A 19,701-nucleotide genomic window follows, 5' to 3' on the forward strand; every position below is an offset into this window, starting at 1 on the left:
GAAATGAGGCACGGGCTGCAAAGTGCGGCCGCCTGAATCCCACCTGGATCTGTGTGACTCGGGATCCTTGTCCCTCAACAGCCACCAAACCTGTTTCCTCCCAGTGGATTGATTGTGTGGCAGAGGGCCCCCGGAGGTTGCGGGCACCGAGAAGGCCCTTGGGACCGCCTCTGTGTTTTGGGGAGAATGGGAGGTGGTCATGGAAGGCTTCTTGAATGATGTGATGTCCAGGCTGTCCGCGAGGAGGAACAGGGCAGTCCAAGGGCAGAGCAGGCGTGCCCACGTGCGCGCAGAAGTCCTCTTGAAAAGGAGCACGCCGGGTGTGGGGGCACAGGGCCATGGCGGAGCCCCCCAAGGACTCGTGTGGGTCCTGACTCGGCGGGCCGCTGAAGGGACTCAGGCTGGGGGGTGGAACGGTCCAGCTTGGGAAGCTCCTCGGGTGCCCTGAGGTCGGGCCCACGGGGAAAGGGGAGGTGATAGATGGCCCCGGGCCTGGTGTTCCGTGTGTGCATTGGCAGGTTCTACAGCATGATACAACCCTCAGGACTTTTCTCAAAGATGGGACTTGGCAGGTGAGCAGGGAGTGTTGAGCAGGGATCCCCCAGGGTTTAGTTTGGTGGGTGAGCGGATGAGGGACCCGTTTCATGGCATCAGGGCCCCGGAGGGTGAGCAGGACAGGGAAGAGGGTGAGTCCGATGTGGGATGTGGCGAGGGGAAGACACCCAGTCCCTGGGGATGAGACTGCTCAGAACTCCCAAGGGGCCTGAGGGGAGACAGACTGACCCCACGCAAAGGAGGAGACAGGATGCCGGGAGCTTGGGGTCAACAATTCATTTATTAAACTGCAAAATTGAATCCTCATGACGATCTCCAAAGGTGCCAAGACATCACCTCCACTGTGCAGATAGAAAAACAAACTCAGGGAGGGAGGGCAAAGATTTTTTTGCCCAGGGCCTGGGCCACTGCAGGTCTGTGGTGTGGCCTGGACCAGACTCCAGGGCCCCTTCTGCACCCTTCACAGGAAGGGGGGTGACTCAGAGGCATCCCTGTCTGCCGGCCTCTCCCAGGACACAGGTGGCTACATCGGAGGTGGGAGAGGGCAGGTTACTGCCTTGTTTCCCATGCTCCCTCACCGTGGCCCGTCCTAGCCGGGGGGGGGGGGGGGGGGCAGCCAAGGGAGGAGGCTGAGGGCTGGAGGAGAAGGCCCCGGGAGGGAGGAGGGCAAGGCCGGTCCGGGCTGTGGTCTTTTCCTCCTTGTGTGTGAAGCCCAGGCCACATCTCCAGGAGCTGCAGGTGGCAGGGGCAGTGGACTCAGATGAGAGTTGGAGGGACACCCTAGTGCCTGAGGCGGGCTCAGAGCAAGGTACAGCTGCAGCCACGGGCCTCCATGGCCATCAGCAGCACCCTCAGCTTGCGAGGTGAGTAGGGCGGGTAGCGGATGGAGTAGATCTTCTCCATCCCGGGGCAGCGCAGCAGGCAGGCGCGGTGGTGGGAGAAGGTGTCAAAGGAGAACTTGCCGTGGTAGCTGCCCATCCCACTGGCACCTGTACAGGGGCATGGGAGACAGCGGTCAGCCCCTCGGTGGCCAGCCGAGGGGTGTCAGACAGACCTGGGCTCTGCCAGTCACGCACAGTATGACCTCGCCTCCGAGCCTCAGTTTCCCCATGTGTAAAATGGGCTTAGCCCCGAGCCTGCAGCAGCTCACCAGAGGCTGTGGCAAGATAGGTAGACAGTGGTCAAAGGTGTGGATCCTGGAATGACTGCCCAGAGTCGATCCCTGCTCTGAATCAGTTCACCTTGGGCAACTGACTTTGCCTCGGTCTGCTTGCATGTGACACCGGGTGACCATGGCACCCACTTCCTAGAGCTGTGGGGGTCGGGCGGGTGTTCAGGCCCGTGGACGAAGTAAGTCCTGGGGTGTGTTAGGAGTCTGAAGTATCCAGGTGGGGAGGCAGTCAAGGACCAGGCTTCGGCACCGCAAGTCCAGGAGACCCAGGATGGGTGGGGTGGGGGCAGTGAGGGAGGGCTTCCTGGCGGGAGTGAGGTCTGAGGGACGTACAGTTGACCAGATGAAGAGGCAGCGCTCGGTGTGGGCAAGAGGGGCCCAGGCTTGGGGACAACCCAGCCTTGGAGGTGGGTGGCCTGGGCAGGGCTCAGTGTGGCTGGGGCAGCAGGGAGAGGAGGTGGGAGCAGGACCCCGTTGCCGAGCCGGGAAGAGCTGGGCCTCCGGAAGCTGTGAGTCAGGGCCTTGCTCAATCCTGGGGGGAGTAGCAGGATCAGATTCGCCCCCAGACAGACCGCCCCACTAACCCTGGGGAGGAGGGGCTGGGACTGGAGACGGGCGGGCTAGGTCGGGGCTCCAGGGTCAGTGTCTGGCCCTCCCAGTCCACTGAGGAGGAGGTGGGCTCAGAGAGGGGACGTGGTTGCCCCAGGTCACACGGCCAGTGGGCTCGCTGGGACCAGCCCTAAGGTTTCCTGCCTCGGAGGCCAGAACTTTGCAGTGGGAATGGGGGCTGCCGGGGCCGGGGATCCCCGCTCACCCGGCTTCCCTCGGGCAGGGAACAGCCCCTATCTCCTGGGGGAGGGGGTGACATACCAAGTGCTGGACTGAGGGGACACAGGAAGGGTTAAAGGGGCAGTTGATAGCCTCACCGTGGAATGAAGGGGACACACGAGGTTGCCCCGCGTGAGCTGGTAGGCAGATTCGGAGCCGTGCTGTTCGTGAGAAGGGCAGGGCCGGCGATCACAGTGGGGCTGAGAACCCTGAATTGTGTCTCCGTGGGCCCACCCACACGGGTACATGCAGGGACAAGTCTGGAAGGTTTCCTCAGGATGGAGATGTCGGGATGCCCCTCAGTCTGGCAACAGCTAGGGAAGGCGGGGCCGTGCCGGCTACCTACCCACTCCTCCAAAAGGCAGGCTGTCGAGGGTCAAGTGCATGAAGCCATCATTCCCGCAGAAGCTCCCACTGCTGGTCTGGGCCAGCACTCGCTTGACCACCTGCAAGGGAAGCAGCGATGAGACCCCGTGGCTGGGCAGCAAGAGGCCACCAGGAGGAGTCTGGCCACCGTGTAAGCCGCAGGGGGGTGTGGTCGCGTGGCACCCGACACTGAGCCCCCAACTCGGGATGTGTTTCCTGAGCATCTGCTCCGTGTGGCCCCTGCTGGGGATCCAGGCTTAGAGCCGAGAGGGAGGCGGGAAGCCCAGCGGTCGTCTGGGGACACGGAGAGTTCAGGGTGAAACGCCAGGTCGTCAGGGAGGCGTCCCAGAGGAGGGACGAGCTGCACCTGCGGCATCTCAGGGGGAAAGGGGGCCCCCCAGGCAGAGGGAGGGACAGGTGCAGAGACCCAGGGACTGGCCCATGCGGTGTGCAGCACAGGGAGGACATTGACCCAGGGCAACACAGCCAGATTGGTATTTTAAAAACATTAACTTGGCCCTTGCGTGACTTCAGGAAGATCTTTTCTCTTTAACCTATAGGTGTATTTGAAGAACGAGAGGGAAAGAAGATTAGTAAACGCTAAATAGTCGTTGCCGAAAACTTGGCTGTATTTAGTTTCAACACGTGATCCTGAGCTAATGGCTTGTCTGGACGGTGGGTAGAGTGAACCCCCCCACCAGGGGCTCAGGAATCACGTGGAGGCCAGCAGCAATCGCGACAGAAGATGGGACAGGAGTGTCACAGTGCTTCTCGGGGAGTAGGGGCAAGTCACGGGGGCAGCCAAGCCTCATAGGTGTGATTCTCTGTCTCCCAGGCAGTGCTGGGCCTTCAGAAGAGCTTGAAAGTCACTCTGCCAGACAACCCCCTTCCAGAAAACCCGGATTGCATTTTCTAAAGTTCAGTCTTTTAATTTTATGTTTTACCTTATTTTATTTATTGAGAGTGAGCACGTGCGAGTGAGCCAGGGGCAGAGAGAGAGAATCCCACGAGGTGCAGAGGGAGTTTGGAGCCCAGAGCGGGGCTTGAGCTCACCCGATGCGGGGCTCGAACTCACGAACCGTGAGATTACGACCTGAGCCGAAGTTGGATGCTTAACTGACTGAGCCACCCAGGCAGCCTACTAAAGTTAATCCCATCCAGGTAAAGCAAGGCTCCTTCGAGGAATGGCTGGTTCTAGGGCTGGGCGAGGGAAATACAGGATGAGCCAAAGCACCTTGTAGACCCTGAAAGGAAGGAAATGGTCCGAAGACAGAAGGGTGACTCGATGAATGGAGGGCTGGATGTCTGAGGGACCTAGCAGCTCCCACTGCCCAGAGCAGGACAGCTTGAGCAAGGAAACAAGCCAGGTGTTGCCTTGTAACCCAGAGGATAAAGCAGATACGAGCAAGTCCACGCTGATACAAAGAAGTGATTCCAGAGCGAAACCTTTCTGGCAGATTCCAGGTGATCTGTGCACAGATTCCCCTCCAGCAGGTGGAGCTGAATCACCCCCCTCCCGTGGAAGGGGGGCTAGTGACCGTTCCCAAAGAGGAAGTTCTCTTGGTGGAGACCCCTGGCGGACAACACCTCGGCCAAGTGGTGAAGGTTAACCTCACCCGCGATGTGTGGATCCCGCGGATCCCTGATAGGACGTCAGAGGCCAGCCCTTGCTTCCGTGGTAATTCTCTCACGGGCAATACCACAGACCGCTGAAAGTGGGGACGGTGTTGCCGGAGACCTTGACAGTAGCTCTCGAGCTGAGAGATGGTCACAGGCCAGAGGAGCCATGACAGCTGAATGCAACGTGGGACCCTAGCTTGGATCTTGAGGCTGGAAAGAAAGCTGGCAGAATCCGTATCAAATACGAAGTGGAGTTAACGGTAACGCACCAGCCTCAGCTACTTAATTTGGACCAACACACGGGCCCTTCAAGAAGGACAGCTGGTTGTGGGACTCCCTGGACTGGCTCTTATCTTCCGTAGATCTAAAATTACTCCAAAATAAACAGCTTATTGAAAAAAAATCCTGTCCAGCCTACGAGGGATCTCGTGGGAGCTGGGCGAGAGGGGAAGGTGGGCCCCGAACTGAGGACGCCCACCCAGTGCCCTGGAGGCTCCCAGGCTGCCCACAGCGGGTGAGCCGGTCAGGGGGCGGGGGCTCATTGTCCTGCTTGCGTCATCTGGTCCGTCACCCTCCACTGTCATTCCACCCCATGCCACGTGTGCCTTCGATGAGCCAGGTGCTGGAAGGGGACCCTTGTCCACCAGCCCAGATAATGAGGAAGACCGAGGTGGGGACTGATAGAGCAGGGACACTGAACCCCGGGGGGAGGTTCTGGGGGCTGTTCTCTAAAGGCCCAGGAGACGGTGGCTTAGATGGGAAGGAGAAGAGGTCTGACTGTCCCAGAGAAACAGGACCCCTCACCCTGCAGTCCCTTTGGTCCAGTCCAGTCCTAGAGCCACCTCCCCTCTGCTGCAACCACCCCACCATCCACTGCTGGCCTCTCTCTACCTCTGTCCGACCCCTACCCAGCCCCACCCGAGGCCCCACCTGTTTGTTGTTGGAGAAGGCGTACAGGGCCAGGGGTTTCTCCCGACGGTTGATGAAGTCGATGGCCTCGTCCAGGCTCCTCACGTTCACGATGGGCAGGATGGGTCCGAAGATCTCCTCCTGCATCACGGGTTCCGTCTCCTCCACGTCCACCAGCACCGTGGGGGCTGCGGGCACAGGGGGCGGCTCAGCCCTGGGGAGGGGGGCCTCGGGCAGGGCTCAGGGACCTTCTGGGGAAGATGGTGTCCCCACGGCCCCCAGGAAGGACCGTGAGGGGTTCTCCAGCCTGGCTGGGGCTGAGGCGGTGCGCCCGTGTCTCCCAACGGTCTTCCCAGAGCCGGGGTCCAGGCTGGACGCGGCCAGTGCAGCCGTGGGAGCCTCGCGGCCCAGGTGGGAGCCTTGCGGCCCAGGTGGGAGCCTCGCGGCCCAGACTCGCGGCCCAGGTGGGAGCCTCGCGGCCCAGACTCGCGGCCCAGGCAGGACCCGCATCATGGACGGGCCTTCCCACGGGGGTCGTGGCAGGACGGCAGGCTCACCGATGTAGCGCTCGCTCTCGTCGCTCTGGCCGCCAATGGCCACGCGGCCACAGCCCAGCAGGCCTCGGAGCCGCTGGAAGTGCTTGTCGCTGATGATGCGGCCCAGGTTCGGGGAGCTCCGGGGGTCCTCGCCGTAGAAGCGGGTGATGGCGCTCTGCAGGGCGGGCAGCAGCCGCTCCTGCGTGTCAGGGCTGCACAGGACGTAGTCGGGGGCCACGCAGGTCTGGCCGGTGTTGAAGTAGCGGAACCAGGCCACGCGGTTGGCCACGGTCTGGGGGTCACAGTTGTCGTCCACGTAGCAGGGGTTCTTGCCCCCCAGCTCCAGCGTGACAGGCGTCAGGTGCTTGGCGGCCGCAGACATGACGATCCTGCCCACCCGAGGGCTCCCTGGTGGTGGAAAGAAACCAGAGTGGCCCTCAGTCACCTCAGCCAGGCGGGACGGCCTCAGCCTGGGGATCGGGACCCCTCAAGGAGGGCCCACTCCCCGGAGAGCTGCACCAGGACCCTGCTCACGTCCTCTGCCAGACCAGCCCGAACAACGCAGGGTCTCCATGGAGTCTGTGCAGGGCTCTGCACGGGGCAGCCAGCCAGGCCCCTGCTCCCTCTCCCGAGCTGCCCGGTCAGAAATCCAGGCGCCCCTTGCCCTGCTTCTGGTCCCAGGCTCACCCTGACAGTGACTCTTGCTTCTACGCTGCCCTGCACCCCTCCCCACCTCTCCAGGCTCCTCCAGCACTGACTCTGACTGCTCTGGCCCGAGACCAGACTCCAGCTCCAGGGGCCGGCACCTGGGTCTCCCTCTCCGACCAACATGGCCGTCCTGCCCCCCTCACCACCCACCCTTCCCTCTGCTCCTGACTCTTGGCTGAAGTGGCCACCTGCTTGTCCCCACCTCTGTCCTCTGGCTTGATCTGCAGGGCCTCACAGTCCCCTCCACCCACCTTCCCCCCGCCCCCATTCCTCCTTCAGGTCCTCCTGTCTTTCAAAACCATATCCTTGTCTGGGAGGCCTTCCTGTGAGGTCCTCCCTGTCTGTTGAACCCCGACGAGCTTCCTGTCACGGGCCCTTCCAAGAGATGCTGTTCCTCTCTCTGTCCCCTGTGCCCTCGCTATGACGTGACAGAGTCTGGACAGGGCACGCTCTCTCAGAATGCAGTGAGCAAGTGAACAACACATTCCCCAGGCCATGTGCCGTGACAAAGGCTCCCATGAGTTCATGTGTCCTGGAGACAGACCTGTGACCATCGTCAGATAAGGAAAGGCCCGGAGAAGCCGGGAGGTTGTGGCAGAGTATGTCCGGGTCAGTCTGCCGGCCCCTGCACAAGCTGCCCAGGTTCCTGGCCGCAGTCACGGGGGCCCAAGGCCCAAAACCCGCCGAGCCGCGGCTGGGATGCTGGAAGGAGGACCGCCTCCTCCCGGCTGTCTTCTCGCCCTCACTAGGAATCTGTAGGACCAGCTGAGGACCCTGCCCCCTGCTTGCCCCCTGACCGCCAAGGCAGGGGGCCTCTGGGCCCTGTCCTGGGCTTGTGGTAGGGTCGGGGGGGGCGGGGGGCAGAAAGGCAGAGACAACGCTCTCCCTGCTCTGATGTGGACAAAGGGTGCAAGGCAGGAGGCCAGTGAGCAAGATTCCCTCTCTTCCAGAACCTTGGCCAGCTAAGACTGCCACCTACCCGCCTCCTCAGCTCTTTCACTCAGAGAAACTCCCTCCTGGCCACTTGAAGCCAGGTGGTTCCTGGGCCTCGTGGACACATGCCAAGGAGATGACAAGTGACCTCTGAGAACAATTCGGAGGGCCTGGAAGGAAAATCCAGCCTTCCCCGATCCTGGCCCCAGGGGGTGACCCAGGCTGGGGGCCTCATTTCTTTGTCACCTTGGCCTCTAATCCCTCACCTGTCCAGCCCTCCACAGGGCCTCTGGGTTGGTGGGGTCACACGTACAAGGTCCTGAGGCCAGTGGGTGGTACAGAAGGTCGTGGGGGCACAATGAGAGCTCAGCAGGGACAGATGCTGTCCTCTGTGACATTGTGACCAGTGCAGGGGCCTGCGCCAGGGGATAGGACCCAGCCCTCAGACGGTCCCGGGGGGTCAGCCTCACCCGTGAAGAAGATGTAGTCGAACTTGTGCTCCAGCAACTGCCCCGTCTCCTGGGGCCCGCCCAGCACCACGGCGAAGCAGCTCTGTAGGACGGGATGGCAGAGGGATCCCTCTGGGACCCCAGCCCGGAGAACCCAGAGGCTGGCCTGCCTGCGTGGGGCCGCCCCCCTTTGCCTGGCCTGACCCCCCAGTTGCCAGGGCTCTAGGTGGACCAGGTGGGACCAAGGTAGGAGCAGGGAGCTGCCCGGGGACACTGGGCACCTGCCAGTCGCAGCCCCACAGGCGCGTGGTTAAGAGCCTGGCTGGGGTTTGGGGGAGCGGAGGCTGGGGCGTGGCAAGCAGGGGTGACCAGATGACAGATGGGAGTCCCCAGGGGACAGGCCCCTCAGAGCACAGCTGTGCTCCCCACCCCTCTGCTTCACCCAGAGGGAAAGAGGCTGAGGGGTGGTGACCCGGCCATGGCCACACAACCCAGGGGAGGCAGGATTGAGGGTGGAACTCGGGTCCTGCCCGAGGGGGCCTGCCTGGCGCTGCTCAGCCCAAGGGTAGCTGCTCGGTCCCCTCCCTGCCCGGCTCACCTGGTCCAGGTATCGGGGCAGCACCTCAGCCAGGACCTTCTCGGTGCTCCTGCTGAACTCCGATGGCTTCAGCACCACGCAATTCCCTGCAGGCCAGGGCAGGGCAGGGGGAGCGCTGGGAGAGGGGTGGCCCCTCCCGTCCCGCCTCACTCTCCTTTCAGTTGAAGAATCTGGCTCAGAGAGGTGACCGACGGGCCCAAGGCCCCACAGCCCGGGCATGGTGGGCCAGGTGGGAAGCAGGTTTTCTTAGCCAATTATTGCCGGCTCCCTGCTCACTGGCTCTGTGGGCCACCGTGAGGCCCGAGGGCGGGGACAGCAGCAGCGGGAAGGTGGAAACTGCTCTCACCTGCGGCAAGGGCGCCCACCAGGGGCACGAGGGTCAGGTTCACAGGGTAGTTCCAGGGGGCGATGACAAGCACCAGGCCGAAGGGCTCCTTCCGGATGAAGGCCGAGTCCAGTTGCGTGGCCTGGGCCCCCGCCAGCATGGTGGTGAGTGACGAGGCGTAGAGACCCCCCAGCCGCTCTGTGCCGCCCTCCACCTGGCTGCCTGCCCGCCCTGACCCCCAGGCTGGCTCACCAGATTCTTGGGCACTTTCTCATCCTTCATCCAGGCCCTCAGATTCCTGAGGGCCAAGTTGATCTCACTCTGGCTGATGCTGATCTCAGACACTTCCGACTCGAAGGCTGACTGCGGGGGAGAGGCCAGGGGACCAGCGTTGGCAGGTGGCCAGAGCCCTGTGGCGGGCACAGCCTCCTCCAAGCAAGCCCTCCTCTTATTTGCTCGTTCATTCATCCACTCAGTGGTCGGTGAATGCTTACAGTGCTCAGGGGCCCCTCCTGTGCCAGGAGCGCAGCCGTGACCGAATGCACGGACAGCCTGATGACTCGGACACAGCCGATGTTGTAGAGGAACAGCCAACATGCTAGGGAGAACACTGATGTGACAAGAGCAAGGGAAGGCGAAACACGGTAAGAGGGAGAGACTGCCGGAGCATAGGTGGGGGGGGGGGGGCGCTGTGCACGAGCGTGCGTGTGCGAGTGCATAAGCGTGTGTGCTTGTGTGCGCATGTATGTGTGTTTGCTTTGCTTTATACCAGATAGTCAGCGCTGGCCTCGGAGATGCGGGGACATTTGAGCAGCGAAGATAGGGAAGAAGGGAGCCTAAGGATTCCTGGAGGCAGAATCTTCCAGGCAAAGGGCACAGCATGTGCAAAGGCCCTGAGGCGGGTGCAGGCTGGCTATGTTCCTGCTAAACAACGTTTATTTATTTTGGGGACAGAGAGAGACAGAGCATGAACGGGGGAGGGGCAGAGAGAGAGGGAGACACAGAACTGGAAACAGGCTCCAGGCTCTGAGCCATCAGCCCAGAGCCCGACGCGGGGCTCGAACTCACGGACCGCGAGATCGTGACCTGGCTGAAGTCGGACGCTTAACCGACTGCGCCACCCAGGCGCCCCTGTTCCTGCTAAACAAAGAGCAGAGTGGGTGAGGTGATGGGCCCAGGCAACGGGGGCGAGGACTGTCGAGCAGAGCAGGGACAAGATCTAATTCAACTGTCGGTGTGGCCGCGCTGTGGCCTGCTGTGTGGCTATCAGTCTGCAGGGGAACACCGGGGACAGATGTCCCTGGGTAATTGTGGATAGTTCCCACAGCGCAGGGGACAGGGCAGGAGTGAGAGACAGGCAAAAATCAATAGGGGGATTATTATCCTGATTTCTGCCTGTGGGTATGTCTGTTCCACTCCGGCCGGGGAGAAGAGACCCGGCCGAGGGCTACAGGAGCTGGAGGCCCATGGCCTGGGATACAGAGTCAGGCTGTCCTGATGCCCGAGACTCAGCTGTTATAGTGCAAACTCTCCCCTGCTAGAATCGAGAGGGACGAGCCTGAGGTGTGCCAGGACAGTCCAGAGAGTGAACTGAAGCCTGTCCAGGGTCACTCAACGAGCCAGGGGCAAGGCCAGGGCCAGAGCTGAGCCTTGAGGAAGAAGGAGCCGGGACCTTGGGGAAAAGAACCACATACACCAGCGCTTCTAGGAGCTGAGCCTGGTTCAGGCATGCATTCCGCTAACCCTGTGTCCAAAGCTCACGTTCCTGCCCAGCAAGGTGGCCCTTGACCTGAGCGAGGTTTGGACCAGTTTATGAGCCGTCTGGACCCAGCTGAACTTTGGAAGAGGAGGCTGTTTTCAGCCAGGGCTGTGTGTCCTGAGGCAAGAACGTGCCCTCTCTGAGCCTCCTGTGGGGATGACTGGGGGTGACTGTCCCTACCTGGAAGGACTGTTGGGGGTGAAATGAGAGAATTGGTTCAGGGAAGGCAGGGCAGATGCTGTCTGCCAGAAGGGTCAGGGACAGGATTGATTTTCTGTGCTCCTGGAGCCTTGAGGAGTTGGAATGAAAGGCAATAGGTAAAATCTGAGCCCAAGGGAGAAAAGGGACCAGACAGACAGGTCAGGTCTCACAGAGGCGGCCAGGCCAGGCCAGCAGGCGGGCGGTGGCTGAGGCTCACTGGGGGTGGGAGATGTGAGCCCCTCCATCCTGGACCAGGCCCAGGGAGTGGGACACTTCCCACAGAAGGCAAAGCTGGGCCCCTCAGGCAAGGGCACACCAAGGGGGGTGTGGTCTGGCACGCTGGTTTCACAGAGAGACGGATGATTCCAGAAATGGCCGACGAGGAAGCCTGGGCCTCACCTGGCTACAGTCCCAGCGCATCCTGGTTAATGGCAGGTTGGGGACACTGAGAAAGGGAACAGGCATCGCCAGGCCACACCCTCAGCATGAGTCCTTGTGGCCACACTTTGCTGTCCCCAAAGGACGGGGGTGCCCTGATCCATGACCCCGGGTGCCGTGAGGCACTATTCTCCATGTCTCTGCTCAAATGCCATCTTCTTGGGGGAACTGTCCCTGACCTCCTGACCTCCACATATAAGACAGCCCCCTGATCCTGGTCCTTTCCCGCCCCCTTCGCCCAGGGAGGGTCTCTCCATCCAACAGGCTATATACAATTATTTATTTATTGTTCTGTGCCTCCCTCTAGAAGGCCAGCTCCCTGGGCACAGGGACTTTGTTTTTTACCCTGTCGTACCCCCAGAGCCTAGAACGGTGTACCTGGCACGTAGTAGGTCCTCAGTAAATAGTTGTGGAGTGGGTGAAGAAATGAGCGGATGGCCCTGCAGAAGAGGCCCTCCAGGCACAGGGAAGGGGGTGGGGCTTGATGGGCTTTTAGTTTCCCTTCCTGGGGGCCTAGAGGATGCCACTGTCCCCTCCCATTTATCCTGGCCTCCCCAGCCCTGCCCCCCAGCCCCGCCCCCCCCATCCTTGCCCCCATCCCTCCTCCCCCAGCCCCGCCCCCCCTCCCATCCTTGCCCCCCTGCCCCCTCACCCCTGCCCCGCCCCCCCTCACCTTGTGCAGGTCCTGCGCCAGCGCCTCCTGCAAAAGCTGCTTGTGTTCTTGCAGGAAGCGGCCCAGGCCCCTGAGCTGCGCCGCCCGGAACTCAGCCGGCCGCGTCCGCCCTGCGCTGAACGCCTCCCGCAGCCGCCTCAGCGTGTCCGCGAAGGGGTCCATCCTGCAGGGAGGGGGCGGCGTGGGCCGGGGCTCCCCCACCCTCACGGCCAGTCCCCCCGCCCCCGGCCCTGGCCGCAGCCACGAGGGCTCAGGACACTCCCGCAGGGGCACACGTGTAGCCCCAGAGGGCCCGGGCTGCCCCCGCGAGCACACGCACACCACGCGGGGCACACTCACACGTACACGCGTACAGTCACGCACCCCAACAGGCTCACAGTCCCCTCCCTTTGGCCAGGGGGCAGGAGAGCCCCGGACCTTGAGGTGCAGGACGGGGCGTGGGCTGGGGAACAGCCACCCCACTGCCGCTAAGGGTAGGCAGGCAGCCAGGGGACCCCGCTTTCTCCTGCCCCCAGGCCGCGCCCCCGTCCCACCCTGGTGCCCCTCGGGGAGATGGGGCAGCCCTCGTCCCTGCCAGGCCTGCACGGAGTAACCAGGAGGAGTTTGGTAAGAAGAGGGACGGTCCACCAACAGCCACCGTGGCCATCACTGTGGGACCGTCCAGACACAGAATACACTGTCCCCTCCGGCTCCTAGCCTGGGGAGGCCAGGCTGGGTGGTGGCGGCTCAGGGGGCTGAGTGATCTGGGCAGTGGCCACTTCTGTGCCCCGTCCCCGGTGCCAGGGATGGAAGAGCAGAGAACAGTGGGGCGCAAGGGCTGAGGGGCAGTGACGCTGCCCTGAGTGACAGCCACAGTCCCCCGGGCCCCCGCCTGTTTACTTGAAGCTCATCGGAGGAACACGGTGACGCACTCGCTTCTTGCCCTGGTGCCAAGGACCCGTAGGGACCCTTTCCGCCTGCCCGCTCTGACTCGCTTCCCTTCAGGTCTCAGCTTGGCTAATGCCTCCTCTAGGCAGCCTGCCCTGATTATTCCTTCACACAAGGAGTGGGTTTCACCCTCTCTGCCCCCCGGCCCCTCTCTGCCTGCCTCCCTGAGTTCGGTCCCAGTGCCCCAATCTCCTCATCTGTTAGGGGGTCATGGGAGCACCCGCCAGCTGACACGGTGCTTCTCAAGGATGAGACCGTGCTGTCCAGTTCTGAGCCCAGGGCTGGACATCCGTGCACCCAAGGCTGCCAGCTACGGTTAAGGGGCTACACCACGGCCCTCGGTTTTCTGGAATGCTCCATAGTCCTGACAGCCGAGCCTGCTCCAGCCAATTGGATGGCCCAGCCCATAGGGCGTTCTGTGCTGAGAGCCTGGCTGGAGCCCTAGGCATGATGGGGGCCAGACTGACCCCACAGGCCTCCTGCTCTGATTGAGATTAACTGAGCAGTTGCCTGGGGCACAAGGCAGGCCCCATGGCCCCCAGAGAGGGTGACAGTGTAGCAGAAAGGGGACATTCTCAGAGCCCCTCTCGGTCTCGGCCTTGACCCCCAGACCCCGCCCTCCATCTTGGCCCGTGCCAAGACCCAGGAGCCGAGAGCCCTGCCTGCCATCCGGGCTTGTCCCCTGGCTGAGACTCATACTGGCCTTGTGACCCCGGGCAGCTAACTCATCTCTCTGCCTCAATTTCCTTGTCTGTAAAGTGGGGACGATAATGGCACTTGCCACTGTCCTGATGGCTAAATGGCATAAAGCCATGTAGAGCATTGGCCACTAGCCACGTGCTGCACACTCAAGAAAGGCCAGCGGTGGTTATGGTTACTAAGTACCTATCAAACATTTCTTTCTCTCCACCCTCCGCCACTCCCTTCTCTGTCTCGCTCACACCTTCGGACCCCCGCTGACGGATGTCGAGGGCAAAGCACAGCACCCCCCCCCCCCGTGCCTTTTCATGACAGCGTGTGAAGAACCCACAAAAATGTAAGGCAGATAACTATAATGGCACAGGTCTGGGCAAGTGAGGGGCAGGGAGCTCCGTGGGGGTGCAGCTCTGAATGGAACATTCCAGCAGCCTCTCTTGGCAACACTGAGGTCAACTCACCTGATAGTGTCCCCGGCAGGTTGGTCACTCTGGACTGAGGGACCGAGGGGTGCCTGTTGGGGGATGGGAAGCTGGGCACAACCCAGGCGTGCAAAGGAGCCCAGGCCACCTTCTGCCTGGGATCTGCGGGACCCTGGGCCTGTGACCTCACAAACGACACCCAGATGAGGGGGTTCGTGTATCGGGCTGGGCTGGAGTCCTTGAGCCCATCCCCGTCCCCCGCCCCTCACCCCCGGGGTACATCTGACGCTGTGGAGGCTCCTAAGGATGCTGAATCACATTTCCTGTGCCTGTGTGACTCATCGGACCACTGTGACAGCCTGCTGAGGGCATTGTCCTCTCCCGCAACAAGAGGGATACCTGGGCCCAGAGACGGCAAGGAGGTGGCCCGAGACCGCTTAGCTTCTTTACATTGAAAACTGGAATCCAGGGGCGCCTGGGTGGCTCAGTCGGTTAAGCGGCCGACTTCGGCTCAGGTCATGATCTCACGGTCCGTGAGTTCGAGCCCCGCGTCGGGCTCTGTGCTGACAGCTCAGAGCCTGGAGCCTGTTTCGGATTCTGTGTCTCCCTCTCTCTCTGCCCCTCCCCTGTTCATGCTCTGTCTCAAAAATAAATAAACGTTAAAAAAAAAAAAAAAAAAGAAAACTGGAATCCAGAGGAATCCAGAGGAACACAGGGCTGCCACCATCCACCCTTCATCCCCTGCGTGGCCGGGTGGGGAGCAGGGTAGCCCGACCCCTGGGGAGACGGGACACCTCGGGGGGCTGGCCTGAACTACAGATGCAGGGCCCAGCAGGCGGGCTGTGTGGCTGGGCTCGGGAGGGGCCTTCGGGGGGGAGCAGGCGTGCTGTTTGCTCCCGTTCCCTGCCTCCTTGCTGTTCCTGCCGGCCCCCACCCTGCTTCCCCCTCTGGTCCCCTCGGGCTCGGTGCTGAGGGCCCCACTTTCAACTACCCACTCGGCCGCATCTGTTCCTGACCTGATGCTTCTGGGTGAGGGCGGCAGGGGGTGGGGTGGTGGGAGTGGCTACATCAGTTGATGATGACACCAATAAGTGGATGGCCTGGAGGCCGGGGGAGGACAAGCGGCGACCCCTCAAGGCCGTGGGCCCGGGGCTCCCCTAACCATCATGATAAGCAGGCCCTGACTGCAGCGTGCCAGCCTGGGTGCCCGGGGTGGTGCAGTGTGGGTGTTAGCATGGTGACCCTGAAGGCAGCTGAGGCCCAGAGAGGTCGCGTGGAGTTAAGGAGGGGTGAATAAGGTGGGCACTCAGTTCTGCTGGCTCCAGAGCATCACTGGGAATCTACTGCCCTGCCCCCACCCGCTGCATCCTGGCCAGTCCTGCTGACGACCAATCCTCGGTGCAGACCCTACTCTCCTCCCACCCCGGCCTCTGCCCGCTCTGTCAGTCTTTCTGCCTCAGTTTCCTCGGCGGTCCCAGAGGCCTCCTAAGGGCATCCTTTTGGTATAACGTGTCAGGGCCCGATGACCCGGGGTCGGGATCCTGGCAGTCCTGTCTGTTGGCTAGGAGTCCTCGGGCGGGTGGCTCGGCTTTTCTGTGGCTCACCTTCCCCATCTGTGAAATGGGGATGGTTCCTGTAGCTGCCCCGTGGTTGGGAGAATTCGGGCGCGCAGTGTTCTGTGCAGGGCCGAGCCCCGTGAGTGCTCGGTGACTATGGCTCTGCAGGATGGTTATTCAGACGGACTGTGAAGGACACCTGTGCCGGCTTCAGGGCGGAGACCCCGGGGGAGGAGCCCGAGGAGACCTTGGCCCAGTGTGGGCACCAGGGAGGCAAGAGCCACGTAGGGGCAGGGATATGGAACTGGCCACGGAGACAGAGATAAACGTGGTGGTCTGAGGGCCTGGGGGACCCCGGTCAGGCTGCCGGAGGCAGACGTCACAGGGCCGGCCTTGGTGACCCCATAGGTCCTAATAGCCCAGATCTCCCCTTGTAGCCTGAGCTGGATTTTCATAGGCTGTCCAGAAGCTCTGGCAGAGTCCCCTCCCTATAATGGGGACCAAAGGAACTGGGGACCAACCCTTGGCCTGTGGGCTGAGCCAACCCCAGCCCCACCCTACAGAGAGGTCGGGTTACCCGTTCCCCCCGATGCCAGCAATGTCCCTCTGAGAATCAGTCCCTCCTCGAGGCCGGGTGGGTCTGGCTGGTCCCACCTTCCTGGACTCTGGCAGAGCCCGTTCCCAAGGATGAGATGTCCCAGAACCACTGGGTACCCCTGCCCCAGCACCGGGCACGCACAGCAGTGCCCAGGAAATACGTGTTGCCAGGTGGATGCTTGACGCCCCCACCCCTTCCCCAATTCACTCCCCCCCCCCCCCCCCCCCCCGCCGCCCAAGGATGGGATTCCCTTCCGGGGCAGCCAGGACCGGGGCTGGGGCCCTCGGACCCATAAAAGATGTGCAGTAACACCAGCGAGAGGAAGACGGTGGTCCAGCTCCCACAAAAGGAGGGTGCCCGCTGACCACCAGCCTCAGGAACCCCAGAGCCTCTCCTCGGCCCCCCCTCTCCCACTCTCATTCTTAGATCGGAACAGAGGGAAGTTCCTCCCTCCTTCCCCTTTCTCCCCAGGCAGTCAGGAAGACAAAGCCAGCCTGTGTCATGTGGCCGTGAGTGGCCAGGCCTGCCCAGGCGGCCGGCAACCTGGAGTCCCCGAGCAAGCCCACCAGCTGGGGCCCTGGCCCTGACTGCCGGCTGCTCCAACCCCACCTCCCTGGGACATCGTACCTGAGGCCCTGCCAAGCTGCCCTTCCTCCTGGCCGTCTCTGCCTTGCCTTGCTGCCCTGTCGTTTATGAGTCACGAGCCCTTATGAAATGTCCGAGGCTGGGCCAGCCCCTGGGGCGGGGCCGCCCTGGCCTCCTGCCTGACCTTGGCTCTGGGCCAGCTGGAAGCTGCAGCCTGAGATTTCACCACCTCCTCTCTCTGGAGGGGCCTCTGGATCCTCTCCTGGACCACAGAGAAGGAGTCAGGCAGGGCCCAAAGAAGGCGAGCATGAGGCCAGGGCCACACCGCAATTCTTTAGGGAGCTCTGATCGGAGGGGTCCAGCCCAAGGTCTGGTGAGCAGGGACCCAGGCCCAGGAGGAGGAGGAGGAGGAGGAGGAGGAGGAGGAGAGCCCAAGGCATTGACCCTGGGAATTATGGTGTGGGGTGGGGGTCCAGTAGTCCGGAATCACAGGGAAAGCCCTGCCCCCACACCACCCCCCAGCCCCTGCGAGCGTCAGATTTTCCATGGGCAAAACGAAGAGATCAGCGTCAAAGATGGCTGGAGTCCAGACAGACGATCGCAGGGCTCACGAACCCCTCCATTCCCTAGCTCTCCCCATCTTGTCGTGTCTGTCAACACCACCTCATCCAGCACCGCCTCACGGAATAATATGTCACCCTGCAACCTGACATTTTACGGCGAGAAAACACGGCCCTCGAGAGGGGACAGGACTTGACCACCCAGGGCAAGCATGTCAGGGCCGGGACCCACACTGGAAGCTTGTCGCTCTGGAGCAGAGGGGCCGTGTCGTCCCCAGATGTCCCCTATCGCCTCCTTAGGGAAGAGCACCACCCTCTGCCCTCGAGGACAGCTGTCATGATGTGTCCCCATGGTGGTTCCTGTGAGCTTGCCCCTCTGGCGCCTGAGCTGTGCCGAGGGGGATGGTTCCCGAGCAGCTCCCGGTGTCAGACAGCCAGGCGATTAGGTTACAGGTGCGGGGGCAGGACCATCCTTTGTGCCACGGCCCTGGGACCGGGCCCTGGGCCCACCGCTGCCTCTCTGCCTCGGTGCCTTGGATCTGCCCGGGATCCTGGCCTGGGGCCCCTGGGCCGACCTGGCACCTGGGAGTCTCCTCACCTCCCTGCCCTCCCCGCTGCCCCTGCCTACCTGGGGGGCAGGAGAGGTCTCCTGGCCCACACCTGCTCTGGTCCCTGGAGGCTTCAGCCAGCTGGGACGGGGGTGACGGGCCGCGGGGCCCCCGTCCTCGGCATGGGATGGAGCCCCCGGCCGCTGCCTGTCACGTGGCTCAGCATGTGACAGCCCTGCCCTGCTGTCTGGAGCAGAGCCAGGCAAAGGCAGAGGCAGAGCCGGCACCAGGCGGGGCTGGGCTGGGGCTGAGCTTCACAGCCCCGAGTCAGGAACCGGGCCCAGAGAGGGGCAGCCGCTGGCCTAAGGCTACACAGCAAATCAGGGACCCGCCTGGGGAAGTACTGGTGGGTGAGATGGGTGTTGCAGGATCCTGAAGGGACCCTCCCTGGCCAGGGACCGCTTTGCAGGGGCTACCCGTGGACTTGTCACGAATTCAGGAACAGCGTGGGGCATCTCCAAAGAGGCCTGACCCCCTGGCACAGGCGTCCCAACCTGGCCTGGGAGCCTGAGTGGGCACTGCCTGTCGGGGAGGAACAGGTACCAGCCCTCTCCCCTCTCTGGGTTGGATGCCTCTACTGGTCCTCGAGGTTTCAGGTCCTCAGGGGTCTGGAGGTCATGTCTGTGTTGTGGAAACCTTGAGATAAATGGGGAGAGGTCTGCGTGGGGGTCCACCGAGGGGCTCGCTTAGGGCCAGCTCTGGTGCGTGACAGACTCTGCCAAGGACCCGGGTGGGGTGGACGTTGGGGAAGCACAGACGTTGGAAGAGGGGACACAGAGGCCCTCAGTCGCCCTGCCCTCTGACAGCTCCTCTGGGTTTTAGTTTGGAGGCTTGGATGAAATGACCTTCATCATCGTCACCTTTGGCCCCCTTCTCCAGGATAGAGAGGTGGGGGAGGGTGGGCTGGCCACGGGGGGGGGGGGGATGGCATCGGGCAGACTCATTAATTCACTCATTCATTCCCCTCCTCCCTCCCTCAGACACCCGGTGAGCCTGGTGCACGGGGCCTCAGGCCTGCTCAAGAGCACAGCCCTGCCTGGCCTGCTGACAGACTCCAGCCGGGCTCCTTGGCCCACCTGTAAGCGGCTTGAGCCGGTCATGGCCCCTCTGGGCCTTCGCTTCCACACCCACCCCCCGCCCCCCTTGTGAAATGGGGCTGACTCTTCCTGCCTCGTGGGCTGCCAAGAAGATGAAACAGAAGCCCATTTGGAAACACCCGGTATACAGTAGGTGCTCAATAGGCACGGATGCCTTTCTGCCCCTTTCCCACCCTCCTGAGGCCGTGGCCACCCCTGCTCTTGTCCCTGGGGCCCTTCCTTCCTTGTCTCTGCCTTAGAGGCGAGACCACCCTGGCTCCTCTCTCTGCGCCCCCCCCCCCGCCCCCCCAGCTTCCCCTCAGAAACCAGGAGGACCCATTCCAGGGGCAGAGTTAGAAGCCGCTGGTGCTAACTTGTCGCCAAGGGCCAGCACGCACTCAGCAAACCCGGACTAAGCACCTACGGTACGCTAGGCCCCGAGCTGGGCGCTCAACGCAAATTCTCACGTAAGTCTCAGACATTATGGTCCTAGCTTTGCAGGACAGACAACAGGCTCAGAGAGGTGCAGTGGCCAGGACAGGCCCACACAGCAAGAGTGACAGATGGGGACTCCAGTCCAGCCAGGCCTGTCTCCCTGGCCCAC

General features: G+C 62.5%; 1 protein-coding gene across 8 annotated transcripts; it reads right to left on the reverse strand.

The window, feature by feature from the left end:
* Nucleotides 1-816: 816 nt before the first annotated feature.
* LOC112851976 (aldehyde dehydrogenase family 3 member B1) lies at nucleotides 817-18,197 on the reverse strand. 8 transcript variants are annotated; one of them, XM_086676736.1, is made up of 11 exons: nucleotides 18,042-18,173; nucleotides 14,154-14,206; nucleotides 12,070-12,232; nucleotides 9,251-9,361; nucleotides 9,020-9,140; nucleotides 8,674-8,759; nucleotides 8,097-8,178; nucleotides 6,007-6,393; nucleotides 5,471-5,637; nucleotides 2,901-3,000; nucleotides 817-1,544 (listed from the first exon to the last, which is right to left on the reverse strand). In XM_086676736.1, exons 3-11 carry the CDS (start codon nucleotides 12,229-12,231, stop codon nucleotides 1,354-1,356), a joined length of 1,407 nt encoding a protein of 468 aa, XP_086532862.1. In that variant the 5' UTR covers nucleotide 12,232; nucleotides 14,154-14,206; nucleotides 18,042-18,173; the 3' UTR covers nucleotides 817-1,353. The 8 variants fall into 8 exon arrangements, 7 of the variants coding, with proteins under 7 accessions (XP_086532862.1, XP_086532860.1, XP_086532859.1 ...); XM_086676734.1 differs by lacking the exon at nucleotides 18,042-18,173 and adding an exon at nucleotides 16,896-16,987; XM_086676733.1 differs by lacking the exon at nucleotides 14,154-14,206 and having other exon boundaries at nucleotides 18,042-18,196.
* Between the last annotated feature and the right edge of the window lie 1,504 nt (nucleotides 18,198-19,701).

The sequence above is a fragment of the Puma concolor genome, chromosome D1, assembly GCF_028749965.1.
Source record: "Puma concolor isolate L17-30 chromosome D1, mPumCon1.1.hap2, whole genome shotgun sequence".
Taxonomy (NCBI): Eukaryota; Metazoa; Chordata; class Mammalia; order Carnivora; family Felidae; genus Puma; species Puma concolor.

What these genes read in the sequence shown, in the direction of transcription:
- LOC112851976 (XM_086676733.1), bottom strand. Translation starts at nt 12,231, where the DNA reads ATGGACCCCTTCGCGGACACGCTGAGGCGGCTGCGGGAGGCGTTCAGC. An exon ending in GGTGGGCGCCCTTGCCGCAG is followed by an intron (nt 8,760 to 9,019) that starts GTGAGAGCAGTT and finishes CCTGGCCTGCAG; the next exon opens with GGAATTGCGTGGTGCTGAAG. An exon ending in CCTTCTCCAACAACAAACAG is followed by an intron (nt 3,001 to 5,470) that starts GTGGGGCCTCGG and finishes CTTCCCTTGCAG; the next exon opens with GTGGTCAAGCGAGTGCTGGC.